The 14363-nt window shown below is 51.1% G+C and overlaps 1 protein-coding gene across 1 annotated transcript in view; it reads right to left on the bottom strand.

Annotated features, from left to right (window-relative positions):
* The window catches only part of KIRREL2 (kirre like nephrin family adhesion molecule 2), a 45521-nt gene that overhangs the window by 17578 nt on the left and 13580 nt on the right, over nucleotides 1–14363 (bottom strand). The window contains exons 2-3 of the mRNA XM_044435336.1: nucleotides 1793–1942; nucleotides 980–1129 (exon numbers count right to left, since the gene is read on the bottom strand). Coding sequence (XP_044291271.1) covers nucleotides 980–1129; nucleotides 1793–1942 — 300 coding nt within the window. The remainder of the gene's footprint in view (nucleotides 1–979; nucleotides 1130–1792; nucleotides 1943–14363) is intronic.

Here is a 14363-nt window from a genome sequence, read left to right as displayed (position 1 = left end):
CACTCCCACTTAGGACACTGCGCCTTCCCCCACGCCCAGCCCTACGTAGAGCCCTCCTCTGGGCTCACTGCTCAAAAGGGCACCCATCCCTAGCATCGTAATAGCTGCGCCTTGCGCTTTCTTATCAGCCCTGCAACATGTGCTTTGGATTTAAAGTGAACATGGGGAACTCACTTTTGCCAGGTTGGATTCTGTGTCTGGCTGGCCCAGAGTTGCCTCCTCCGAGGCAGAAAAGGATATTTCCTATTAGCTGCCCCCCATTCATTTAACTGGAGATGCCAACCACTGCACTGGGGGACGTTTGCATGGAAAACAGGACCTCTGCTACAGAGATGCAGTCCCTTCCCTAGATGGCATGCCTTGAAGAAGGTTACTGGTAGGAGTATTGCACAACCCTTCCCAGAATGAAAGGCCAGGTATGTTGCAAACCTGGGGGTGGGGAAACTGATGGCTGATGGGGAAACTTCCCAAGCTTTACTCAGCCTTGAAGGGAAAGAATGCAGAGCCAGCGTGGTTGTCTTTGGGCCTCTGGGACTACTCAGTTATAAGAATTCTCCACCCCGGCATGGTTTTCATTGATAGGTACTTCGATGGATGAACAGGGGAAAAGCAGAAAGTCCTCCCAACATAGGTAATCAGAGGAAACCAGAGGCCAGACCTGTTGAGTATCTCCCACCACAGAGCAGCTGGGACTGCAGGAATATCAGAAAGTTCCTCCCACTGGATCAGATCCTTGGGCCCTCTGGCCCAGTCATGACTGACTGGCAGTGGCTGTATGGGATTTCAGGCAAGATTCAGTCCTACCTGGAAATGCCAGGAATTGAACCAGGAACCTTTTGCCTGCAAAGCAGGGGCTCTGCCACTGAGCCATGGCTTGGAAACTCTTCAGTGTTGGAAAAAGAAGGGCTTGAACTGCCCTGGGTGCAAAGGGCGGCTCTGCCTCAGAAAGAGGAGGCAGGGGAAAGGAGAGAGGACTCACTGAGTACAGTTAGCTTTGCCCGTTGGGATCGGAGTGCTGCCTGCGTGGCCTGGCATTCATAGACGGCATCATCATCCAGCTCAGCATAGTCAATCCTCAAGTTGTGCTGCCCAGCAGAAGCATCTCCAACAATGGAATAGCGGGACCAGCCTGGGGTGAGGAAGGAGGGACAGGTAACTGGTGGTTAGTTCATGAGGCCCGGGATGAGAAGGCCCCCCTCAGTGCCCCGTGCCCTTTGGGCATCCTCCATACATTTGGGGGAATCCATGATCTCTGCCAGGGCTTTCCGGCTCTTGGGCTGCATGTGCCATGTCCCCTTGGCTTCACACTCAATTCCCCATGAGCGAAATGAGGGGCTGCCTGTGTTTTTCCTGGGATCCATCACAATGCATGTTGAAATGTGGGTTATCATGACATTTGAACCCAGCCGAGATAACAAACCATGGTGAACAAACCACAATTCCAAACTCAGCAACAAACCATGGGCTCTCTTCATAGGCTGGCTTCATAGTGCAGCTGGGTTTGAAGACCTCCATGTCATCCCCCAGATATGGTGGGGCTTGCAACTCCTCTCATCCACCACCACTGGCAATGCTGGCTGACGGATGGGGGTTCGATCCCACAACATCTGGAGGACCTCATGTTTGCCACCCCTGCTGTATGGTCAAATGTAAGGGTTTCAGGCAATGCAAGCTGAAGTGATCAGTAATCTCTGCAACTGATGCCAAATCAGCATTTCAGCCAAGAAGGTCCATGGCTTTTATCTCACAGGCATCACTCCAAACCTTTCCCCCAATACCATGATGGACATACCAGGCAGGTCTCTTTCTCCTCCCAAGGCCAGTCCATCCTTGGTCCACTGAACCATCCCCCGGTAACCCATAACCACACAGGCCAGGGTCACTGACTGTCCAGATACGATCACCTGATCCATAGGCTGTTGGAAGAAATATGCTGCCAACCCTGAAGAGAAAGGAAAAACGAAACAAAACAAAACAGGATTAGGTCAAGCCAAGTAGCAATCATAGCATGGAACCAGAGCTGCTGGGTCTTCTCTGCTGTAGCTTCAGAGCAAATATGCAAGAACCATTTCAATGCATCAGATCAACGATCTGTCTCCAGAGCCATTTCCAACAGCAGATGATCAGTTGTTTGGAAGTGTGCAACAAGAGCAGAGAACCAATGGTTTCACTGCCTTTGTGTTGTCCTTATACCTGGTTGAGGCAGGTTGCTTTTGTGGCAAAAAGCTACTTTCCCACTTGTTGAAGATCTATACCTCTCATTATTTAGGTTACATCCTGCCTTTTCTGCAAAAATGCTGTTCAAGGCTGCTAACAATAATAAATTACAAGTTAAACGCAACAGCTTAATTAATACACAGCACAAAGGCAGATCCATACAAACACAATTAAAAGCTCAGTGATAAAAGAAATAAACAGCACCAACCAATTAAATCCTCTTCCACAACAGACCAGCTTATATGTGAAACACATGCCTGAATTACATCTTTGCCTGTCTTCAGGGCAGCCATGAGGTCTCGCTCATGGAGTTGCTTGCTGGAGATCGTGGGTGCTTTGTGTGCCATTGTCATCCCCCAGGAGCCTTCCTGTGCTTTGCAACAGTTTTTGCAGGTTTTTTTTTTAAATTTTGGATTGATCATTTCTGGTATTATTTAGAAATGGTGCTATGAAAAGCACTTTAGCCAATTCTGCTACACTTCAGCGCCACTTTGTGGTGGTGTAAGGAATCACTCGAGAAAGTAGAGGGTTAAAAGCTTCAGGTAGAGAAGCCCTGAGAAATCCATCTCTTGTATCCCCACCAGACGTACCCCGATAATGGCAGGATTGAGAGAAGGGCCTTCCCCAAAGATCTTACGAGCTGGGCAGGCTTATATAGGACAAGGCAGTCTTTAAGGTAGCCTTCAAATGGCATGTCTTACTCCAGCCCACCCAGTCCAGGTGAGCTGCAGGGCCCCTGCCTGGAATCCTGGAGAATTGCCAGCAGACACTGCAGACCTGCTGGGCTAGTAGCACTTTCTCTTGCTCCTGTCGGCTATATTGGGCCGTAGCTCTCCTGCAGCACACGTGCTCCGCATGCATGCAAAAGGCCCCGGGTTCAGGCCCCAGAAGGACGCGAAAGACTCTAGTCTGGAACTCTGGAGAGCCTCTGCCAGTCAATGTAGCAGACAGGGCTTCTTTAACCAGGTGCCCTCCAGATGTGCCGGCTAATGTGTTGGATGACAACTGGCTGGCTGAGGCATGCTGGGAATCATCACCCAAAACAGCTGGAGTGTGCCAGGTTGGGCAGAGCAACAGCAGACGATGCAGTTCTAGATCAACCAGCCATTTGACCCAGATGAGGATTTAATTGTTCAATTGCCCTGCTTAGTTCACATGGTATTATGGGCTTTTCCCACCTCACTGTAGAAAGTCTGTTGAGGAAGATGGAAAACTTGCACAATTGGTAGCACTAGAAAGCGTCCAGCTCAAAGCACCTGGACGATGGAGCAGTTTCCCGCATCCCACTTGGCCTTCCCTCCCTCCCCGGGGTACACACACAGACACCAGGTTGAAACGGGTCTCTCCCATCCCAGCTCGTGCTTGTGGTGTGGACACCCTGGCCCAGGATATTCTCTCCAACTTTCCCCCTGCCCCCCCCCCCCCCCCTTTGCTTCCACTGAAGACGCGCGCACACATTTCTAAGGCGTTTCTCCTCGGAAGGAAGTCCCGCTATTCTCATGCAGACGCAGGTCCGGGAAGCGTGCGCGGGACCGCAGCCTTAGCCTGCCTCCCTTTGCAGGGGATGTGAAAAAGGGAGAAGCGCGGGGAAGCGGAGGGGAAATGCTGATGGAGTGTGTTCTCATTTTTTCAGGCGACGCAGCAGCCGCCCCCGGGTCCCTGGCTTTCGCCTTATCTCTCTGCCACAGACTGCTGAGGTGCAGGTTTGGTGAGCTCTGCACATGCCCTTCAGCCAAGAAAGCCTCCTTTCTGCTCTGCCCCACCCCCATCCAAGCGCTCGCTGCTCGCTTTCTCTCCCCCACGCCCTGGGGGCTTCTAGGCAAATGCATTAAAGAAACTTTAGGGATTGTGAGCGCCTGCATGCAAATAAATCAGAGGCTGCTAGCACACGGGCCCTCTGGGATCCTCTGCTGGGTTTGAGTGGAAACAGGAGCTGCTGGGCAGAGAGCAGGCGAAAGGCCAGGCATGGGTCGAGGGGTGGCGGGGGGGGGGGAGCTGGGGAGTGTGCAAAGAGATCGGCATATCCTATTACATTCATTTAATTTAGCGAGGGATTTATGGCCTACTCTTCAGCAGCATGCCCAGGGCAGCTCCACATGGCAGCTTCACACGTGCATCCCCTGGAAATGCAGCCGCGAGGCTCTTGCATTGTGACACAAACGCATTACAGAGTTGAGTTCTCCCGTGCGCCCCAGGAGCTGTGACTGATCAGGACTCCCCATCGCTTGTGCAAACAATGGAGCGGGTCTATGATCCTCCTTCCGAGCCTGCACAGAGGAGCCAGTTTGGATCGGGACCTTGGTGCTCAGCCAAAGAAGCAGGCGGGTCATTCTTTCTTCTCAGTGCCTTATTTTCAATTAACCTCCCCACAGCAAGCTGCGGTTTCCTGCGTGGGGCATCTTGTGGGTCCTTGAAGGCTTTGCTTGACTGGACAAACATTAGCTTCAAACAAAACTTGAACTGGGGAAATAGTATGGAGAGACAGCAGCACCCAGCACCCCACCCCAGTTCCCAGCAATGTGGTCCCAGGCTAAACTGGGCGGCTTCCTCTTGGCTAATCTAAGCACATTAAAAAATAAAAATAAAAATCAGGAGATCCTGTGTATTGTTCTTCCTATCATTCTCTCTTTGATCCCCAGTAAGCATCTTGGAGGAGACCTGATAAAGGCAGCACTGGATAGAGTGTAAAGAACATGTGGATCCCACAAAACAATGACCCTGAAAAGAACAAAACATTCCTTTGGCACCAAAGGAAGGGGGGAGAATTGGAGGAGGTCACAGGGCACAGGGAGAGAGACTTAACTCTTTCCTCCTCAGCTACACGCACACCTGGTCTGCTGGTTGCCCACACCTGACTAAATCTTGACGGATGGTGATGTGCATAAGCTATACTGAGTTTTAGGCTTAGACTCACCCCATGAGGTCAGAGGAAGATAGCAGAAGCCTTCACTTCTGCTTTTGGTTAACCAGTTTCACATGGCATCTAGACCCAGAATTGTGGCTATTCACCAGTTATGGTAAAGTCTAGAGAAGCCAATTTCCTAATCCATAGGTTTAAACTGGCTTGTCTGAAAGTGACCATGGTTAGCATTGGAACTAACTAGAGTTAATATTGAGACTAACCATAGTCAGTGTTACTAGCCACAAGTAACCACAACAAAACATGGTTACATAAAATCAAAAGTTAATGCCTAAAGCAGCAGGAGAAAGAGGGGTGGGGACGGTGTGCACCTGTGGCTTGCTACAGCTGCGCACATCCTGCTGACGCATGGCTTAGTGTGCCAGGTGAGTGCTGCAGTGATGCACACTGAAGTGAGAACCCGCTCTAAAAAGAGGGGTTTGGGACCTTGCAGAAGTGGCTCTTTCGTGCCTGTTTCCAGTGTGAAAAGTTGGTCCCATGCAACTGAATGCAAATGTCCTTCTAATGCATGTTGCAGTGGGGTCAGATTCCACCCCCCCCCATCTGTGGCAAAGCTGTTGCCCTCCCAGTCTGCCCCCTGCCCTTTAGGCCACTGGAAGGCTGTTAAGACCCAAGAGGCTGAAAGAGCCTTTACTGGCAAAGAGATCCCCTCCATCTTGAGGTTTTTATCTCCCCACTAAAGCCTGCTTAACTGCAATCCAATAAGGCCAGGCCTTTGTCCCATTGTTTAAAAGTTTACCCACTAAACCAGGGCCTGAATAGCAGGATAATCCCTTCAAGAGGGTCAAGAGAGCTGAGACATAGGGGGAGCGGAGACAAAGGCCTGGAAGAGAGTCAGAAAGACAGAACTTCCCCTCACCCTACCCGCCTCCCCAGCAGAACTAAGACCAGTGGATCCTATGGAGCAGTACCATCTAATGCTGTCTGAACCCAAACATCTGCGTTGATCCTAGGACGACCAACAGTCTCCCATGGAACTTTGTTTGTTTGTTTGTTACAGCAAAAAAGAGGGGCGTCCTTGAGCAGAAACCTGTCCTGTGAAATGCAGAGCTAAGAATACCTTTTCAGCTACAGTGCATTACTTGCAAAAGTTGTTGATATAATTAAAAGAGGAAAGTTGCAGGGACCGAGGGGGTGGGGGGGGGTAGGGAGAGGTGGCTACCCATATGGTGCTTTTATCTTAGTCCTGTGGAACAAACAGCTTCAAAGGAACTGATTCTTACAGGGGAAAAGATTAACTCCCCTCTTCCAGTGTGAAGGTCCCAACTGAATCAGCCCCCAGGGCTGCTTTGGACTTAGAAAAGACAGCAAAACCTGGTGCCTCGGCCATCAGTGGAGCTCTTTATCCATTGCAGCTTTTCTTTTCAGCCTGACAGGGCTGTCTGTGGTGCTCCACAGTGGCCAACCTATTTGGGAGATGGGATTTAGCACTAGCGGTGGCTCCTCTAAAGCTGCAAAGAAACACTGCAGTGGATGGGGAGCCCCCCCCCCCCAACAAAGGAGGCACCAGCCCTCCTTGGGAAAAGCAAACAGCTCCTGTTGTCTCATTTACTTGCGCAGAAATTAGGCTATCTGCAAACCCAACCGCAGGCATTCTACTTGCAGGCGGCCACCCTGCAACAGCCTGTCCCAGGGGCTGATGTCCCTGCCATTGCCCACGCCTCAGCACAGGGCCCACTGCTGCCACACAGCCCCCAGCACCCCCTGCTTCTGCCCCTCTTCCTGCTCGGTGCCACCGCCGGTCCGTCAGCCTCCCCAAGCATGCGAGAGAACAGGCAGGGAACGACTGCGCAGCGGCCCCGTCCTTCCCAGCAGCAGCAGGAGATGGCATGCAAATGGGCAGAAGGGACAGGACACAGGGACCCTTTGGGGGGGAGGGGCTGCTTGCCCAAGCCTCACCCCCCCCCCACACACCTAGATCCAGGATTACAGCCTTGCCACTTGATGCATGCGCTCATTTTCTCTCTCCCCGCCACGGCGACGTGCACACGTGCGCAGGCCCTCTTGCTGAGTGCAGGCAGCTGCAGGGGACACTCCTGCCACAGGCCCAATGGGAGGAGCCCATATGGGCTCCCATCTGGTGACATTTGAGAGCGTTTCAAGCCAGCCTCGTGCAGGCGGAAGAGCGTGAGCAGCTCAGCTCTCCGCCTGACCCACCGACCCCCTGCCTGGCTCTGTCCGCTTTTGCTGCTCAGGGCTGGGGCGGCCGTGTTCCATTTCTGGCTTGTGCCGGTCCTCAGTGAGGCCAAGCATTCGGGCTGGGGCCCAGCGGCTGCTGCTGCAGACAGCGGACGAGAGACAGCAGGACAGAGAGCCAATGGTCCAGGGAGAGGGAGCGGCAGAAGCTCAGGAGAAGCGGGGGCATGGGGGCTAAAAGCTAGGGCAACAAGGTGGCAGTAGCGGAAGCCCGAGCCCTTCAATCTGCCCCCTCCAGGTGTCCAAGAGTGGAGCATTCTGAGCAACTGCATTGCCTTTCAAGTATCCCCCACAGCAGTGGAAGAATCAGGCAGCCGCACGCAGGCAGAATGCCCTGGTCAATCATTCGGGAGTGCTGTGGATGTGGGGTTAGGCTGAGTGAAATCCATTCCATCTGTATTTCAGAGATTGTCCATCACCAGTCCTTTGTTCCATTGTCTGCCTTTGCCAGCAGCAGATTCCTTTTAAAGGGATGCATGAGAATGTGTTCCACAAATATACCAATGTGCTTTGATTCACAAGTGCATTGGCACAGGGACATGAGTGTGAATGAGTGTGTGTATGCGCAAATGTGAATAAATTCCTCCTGATAGCAATAACCATCAATGGTCTGTGAATCTGTGCAACTCGGAAAAAGCTGGTCCTCTGTGAAATTTGTGGTTGGATTCCTGAAAACCTGAATGAATTTGAATCCATTGTGGATTTCTCTGACATCGCCAAGCCAGGTGCTACCAGCCTGTTTCTGCTCCCCATCTTGAATTCAGTTTGATTCTCTGCTCCTCTCCTGAAATGTAGATCTTGAAAATGTTGTATATAGTTGCTCAAAAGCTATCTGGCCTGTATTCGGTTTTCAAAGCAAATCCCAGGACCTCATGGGGCAAAGGTGCTCATGTTCTGGTAAATGTTAGTGCAAAGCAGAACCGGTGCCTTCATCCCTGGGGTAGGCAAGGAGGAAAGGACCAAGAACGTGTGTTTTCTTGGCAATTCAGGAAGGAAGAGCTCTAGAAAGGAAATGCTTTCCCTTGATGATTTATCAGTAGAGTACAAACAGGCTCCAAGGGGAGACAGAAATTCTTGTCATCTACACTGAGCAAGTTTTTTGTTGTCATTATAAGCACAAAGTCCACAGACAAGAAGATATTAGAAGGGCTAAGCTTAGAGATGGTTAAGCTCTGAGAAACATGCCTCTGATTAACTTGGAATTTTATCTGAGCTTTTCTGAGGGAGAAAAGAAAAAATAGAAAAACACGGGTAATTTCCCTCAGCTCATCTGAGAGTCTAGAAATATTATCCTCGTCCTTCTCCACCAGTTTCCCCTGTTCTCTATCCAAATCACTTCCTGTTCTTTCATCCTTTCTCCACGCAAATCTCCATTGGCAGGGAATGACCTGTGGAACAAGAAAGTGCTTTTCTGGACCAGGTTTTGGTCCAAGCCAGGAAGAATGTGAGGGTCTCATTTTGAGTGTGAGAGCCCCAAAGTTAATTCCTGAGCCCAGGTTTGGAGAACTCCTCTGGCATTCTTGGCTAAGTTTCCTTCTTATGCTCCACTTTTGGCAGTTCCCAAACAGGTTACATCAACACTGAATACTGGGGATTCGGTATTCTTTCATTGCTTCATTTCCCTGGGAAAATCCATCGGAGGCACTTTTCCAGATCCTTTAAAGCAGATTTTGTCATCACAAAATTCTGCAGCTTTCCTCCCATACCTGAAATGCAGATGAAGGGGCGGAAACAGCAGAGTTGCCAACTTTTCCTACCAGCTCTTGCAGCTGTGCTTTCAAGAGCCATTTGACCTGTGAGTCTTTCATGGCATGGAAGAAAACACGATCACTTGCCGATAGCGACAGACCAAGTGACTGCTGAAAAGGCACAACTCCGGAGGCAGTTGCAAACATTGGCAAACCTACTAGAGCGTGATTTCTCCCACTCTTTCAAATCGTGCTTGTCCAACAATACTGGAAGTGGTCCAACTATGCACAAGGAGCCAGCACAACAGTAACTCCAGAGTAAAATGGGGTAAAAAGGTGTGTTCCTGTGCAGTTAGTGATGTTTGCGAATAAGCGCAGCCTCAAATGATCACATCCCTTTCCATGCAATTCTTCACCAAAGCGACAAAGAGAAATGATGGCTTATCCTGCGACAGAACTGAAGATTTTCTTCATCTACACTATGTTTGTTTTATACCAATTTAACTGTTCATACCTGTAACAGAACTTTAAACCCTAAGAATTTTAAGTGGCTACTTTCTACCTAGTCATACCATCTGTTTAGCTAACTGTCTACTCTGGCTGAATTCATCCCCTTTATCTGCTCCTCAATCTTTTGAGCTGGAGAGGCTCCAGCTCTTGTCCAACTGGAGGCTCCTGGAGGCTTCACTGTGCAAAGCAGATGCTCAGGTGCATCTGCTTATAAACCGTCAGCAATGTGTCCCTTGCAGAATAACGCTGCATGTTTAAGCTTGACCAGGGCACCAAAAGTTCTCATAGTGATCTCCAGCCACCATTGCTTGCAGAATTCACCATTTCCAGAGTTCTCTGGGAAACAGAAACTAAAGCAACATGCTTGCTGCTAGTAGAGAAACAGAGATTAACAGCAGAAGCGAGTGATAGAGATCTCAAGATATACTCAAGTGGCAGCTAAGCTCCCTTTATCGATGTGGGATGTTGTCTCTTCCTTCCCTTTTAAGCCATTGCATCTACCTGGAAAGCTGTCTGCTCTGACCCAGATGCCCTCCAGATGTTTTGAACTCCCACCTTCCCAGAGCACTGGCCATGCTGGCTGGGGTTGATGGGAGCCATGCTCCATACAGTTGAAAGGCATGTCCACAGGGGAAGTGGGAAGTAGAGTATTTCCAAGTGGAAATGAGCCAGTTACACCGTGGATCCAGTAAACAGGGCCTGCTGTCAAGTCAGGCAACTGTGTTCCAGTTACAAAACATTTACACATACAAGCACTCGGGCACACACACACACACACACCCCACTTGTTGGCTCGCTCCATCCTCTTTCCTCCCTCAGGCTCAGGGACGCCTCTGCGTCGTATTTCCATGCTTCATGGCAAATCCTTTTTGAAGCTGCGCAGAGGCGAACGGCTGAATTCCTGCCTGCTAATAGGCATGAAATCGGCGGTCCATTGTGCCAGAGCTGCAGGGGGAAGGGAGATGAAAGCCGCCCAGATAGCACAAATAGCTCTTGCAGGGCTCCTTGTCTGCCCCATGGAAATAGGGCAGTCACACTGGGGAGATACTTCACTTCCCCTCCCCAGGAAGGGGTTGCCCGGAGGCAGAAGCTGAAAACCACAGGCTCCAGGAATAAGCCCACCTTTGGGAGCCAATTAGAAATGCAAGTAGGTAGGACACCATGACTGCATCATCCAACTCTTCCAAGTTCAGTGGGGACCCCCCTCCTGTGACCTTTGTGTGGAAGGTCAGCTCCCTCACTGCCGACTTCTCAGCTCCCTGGACTCTGCAGACTGCAAGGGATCCACCCCATCTCCCCACCCATGGGATGCAACACGGTGGACACCTCACAAAATGCTCCGAAGCTGATCAGGACATCTCGCATTGCTGGTGTGGGGACTTTCTGAATTGGCTAACAGCCTGTGCCTTAGTGGCCCGGTAGGTTCCCTGCCACAGGACATAATGAAGAAAAAGTCCTACAAGCGAGACCTGGGAAAGCTCTTGGAAGCTGTGCCGCCTTCCCTTTTATTTTAAAAATGCATTTGAAAAAATGTTTTCATTTATGTAACAATAAAACTCAAGGACTGGTGTGGGAGGAAAAGCACCAGTCTTGAAAAGAGGCAGTCAATGGCTTTTTTGCCAGAGATAATCCATGAGAAACTAACCTTGACTACAGTTGCACAGTGGAGCAGAGTGGCATATGCAGGGCTGCTTCAGAGAGCCCTCCCTTCCCACGGCAAGTGCAAGCTTGGGTCTGCCATACTGCAGGACCTCTCCCCGCTCCCTGCCGGACTGGAAGCCAAGAGCAGGTTGCAATGCCTGCCTTGTTCTCTCAAGGTGTATCTTTGGTCCAGAGACAGCCAAATGCAGGTTTTGGTCCTTATTTGATAAGAAAGTCTCCCTGGAAGGAGCCTGGGAGGAGAGCAGGGAGCAAGGCAAGAGGCCAGCCATGAGCGTGTGTGGCACAAATCCCATGTTGCTGTTTTGCAAGTGGGGAAGTTGGAGGTGGGGGAGCTGCTGCCAGACCTGGCAGCTTGTGAGTGTGCGAGTCGGCGGCCGGACAATGGGCGCTTTGTCTTGTGGCCTCATTCAATTGCCCTCAGTTTCCGCCACCCAGCCATCTCCATGCTGTCTGGTCTGCGTACCCCTCATGCTCAAAAGCGCTGCCTGTGCTTCTGACCCATGGATGCCCCTTGTTCAGGCAAACTCCCCCTGCCCCCTTGGTTTCTTGCCACGAGTCAGTATCTTGGAAATCATCCACACGCCGATGAAGCAGGGGATCCAGCAAAGGGAAGCTCTTAAGAGAAGAAGGGAAATGAGGCATGTCAGGCTCATGGTATCCTTTTGGACTCCACAAACTCCCCTGCATGATACACTGCGTCTCACCATACTATGGAAGGCTGTCACCAGGCGATCCGCATGCCTGATAAAGTTGGTGGCGGCTGATGGCCATTGCTTTGAAACTGGAATTGGGCTGGACAGCTCCTTAGATAGGGGATACTTCTGAAATAGGGGATAGTCCTCTGTAGAAGAGGACACCTGGCCAACCTATGTTTAGTGTAGCACAACCTTCATCTTTAAAAGAGGCGGTAGTCCAGCCAGTCCTAAAGAAGGCATCCCTGGATCCAGAGGTGGCCACCAATTATAGACCCGTGGCCAACATCCCATTCTTGAATCTGCCTTGGTCGCCCTGTATGATGACCTGTGCAGGGAGAGAGACAGGGGGAGTGTGTCTCTGTTAGTTCTCCTGGACCTCTCAGCGGCTTTCGAAACCATCGACCATGGTATCCTTCTGAATAGGCTGGCGGGATTGGGAGTTGGAGACACCGTGTGGTGGTGGTTCTGCTCCTATCTCAATGGCCGATTTCAGAAGGTGGTGCTGGGGGACTATGGCTCTGTGCCACGGCAGCTATGCCATGGAGTTCTGCAGGGGTCCATTTTGTCCCCCTTGCTATTCAACATCTACATGAAACCGCTGGGAGAGGTCATCAGGAGGTGTGGGCTGCGGAATCATCAGTACGCTGATGATACCCAGCTCTACCTCTCGTTCTCCACCAATCCAGGTGAGGCAGTGGCTGTGCTGAACTGGTGCCTGGCCGAGGTAATGGGCTGGATGAGGGCCAATAAACTGAAGCTCAATCCAGACAAGATGGAGGTCCTGTTGGTGGGTGGTTCGGGCCTTGGGACGGGGGACTTGGGCCTTGTCCTGAATGGGGTTGCACTCCCTCTGAGGGACAGGGTTCTCAGCTTGGGAGTGCTCCTCGACCCTGAGCTGTCTTTAGAAGCTCAGGTGACGGCGGTGGCGAGGAGCGCTTTCCTTCAGCTTCGGCTGATCCATCAGCTGCGTCCCTTCCTGGAGAACGACTGCCTGGCAACAGTGACACACACGTTGGTAACTTCCCAATTAGATTTCTGTAACGCGCTCTACGTGGGGCTACCCTTGAAGACGGTCCGGATACTTCAATTGGTGCAGAATAGAGCTGCCAGGCTGTTGACGGGGACTGGGCGTTGTTCTCATATAACCCCAGTTCTCTGTCAGCTCCACTGGCTCCCGATTGAAGTCCGGGCCCAATTCAAGGTGTTGGTTATGACCTATAAAGCCCTCAACAGCTTGGGTCCTGGGTATCTAAAGGAATGCTTGCGCCCATATATGCCCTCCCACCCCTTGAGATCAGCAACAGATGCCCTTCTCCGGGAACCCTCTGTGAATGATAATAGGAGGGTGCGTACCCGGAGGAGGGCCTTCTCTGCGGTGGCGCCCCACCTATGGAATGCGCTCCCCAGAGGGGTCTGCCTGGCACTTTTGTTATTTGTTTTTCAGCGCCAGGATAAGACCTTTTTATTTAAAACGTATTTTAAGTGTTAATTTATTGGTTATTTGTAGGATTTTAAATTTTTTAAGCCGAGATGCACCGGGTTTTAATATTTTTATTGTATAATTTTGTTCCTGTTGTGAGCCGCCCCGAGGCTTTGTTGTGATGGGAGCGGCATAAAAATGTTTTAAATAAAATAAATAATAAATAAAACTCCACAAGTCCGAGCTTGTGGTTGACCTCTTCCATAAGAAAACTGAAGGCTTCCACAAGGTGCAAAGTAGATGTGGTAGGAAGCTACCACAAGACTTTTCCAAACAGGGTCTCCTGTTCCTGCGGCTTCCTTTCTCTCTCAGATTTATTTATGTATAGTATTTCTGTCCCACCTGTGTTCCTTTCAAGGAACTCGAGGCAGCTTTCAATATTCTCTTCCTCACAGTCTCATGTGCACAAGGAGAACCTCGTGAGGCAGTTTGGGCTGAGAGCCTGTGACTGCCTGAAGTCACCCAGCTGGCCCCATGGCTGAGCGGGGCCTGGAACCCGGATCGCCTGGCTCCCGGTCCTACGCTCCTAACCATGACACCACACCAGCGCTCACCAGAAAACTGCCCTGTTCTGGATGCAGAGGGGGAAGCATCCTTTAAGAGCAAGCCGCGCACCTGCCGGCTTTCTTTCCTTGCCCTCAGCTGACACACACCTTCCCCTGTGGCAGCTTGTGGCGGCACGGACACTCCTCCCTCGTTTACCAGTCCTTCACATGGACAGGTCTGGCCCTGAGCTTTGCACACCCCTGCAGCATGTTGCCAGAACTGCCTGGCACCAGCTCAACCGCCAGAAATTAGGTCATTCCCAGAAGCCAACAGATGTTAATTTTGTGCATTCGTCTCTGTAAAGCTGGCCACTCCTCTTTCCTCCTCCCCCTCTGCCCTGAATTACAATACCGGCGAAAATCCCCTGTACACATCTGCCCAAACCCCTACTGCCCCCGCCCCCGAGAGAGAGAGAGAGAGAGAGAGAGAGAGAGAGAGAGAGAGAGAGA

The sequence above is a fragment of the Varanus komodoensis genome, unplaced genomic scaffold (genome assembly GCF_004798865.1).
Source record: "Varanus komodoensis strain SLA01 unplaced genomic scaffold, ASM479886v1 scaffold29_1, whole genome shotgun sequence".
NCBI lineage: Eukaryota > Metazoa > Chordata > Lepidosauria > Squamata > Varanidae > Varanus > Varanus komodoensis.
The sequence above is the reverse complement of the archived record's forward strand: the minus strand, read 5'-3'. Positions and strand labels throughout refer to the sequence as shown.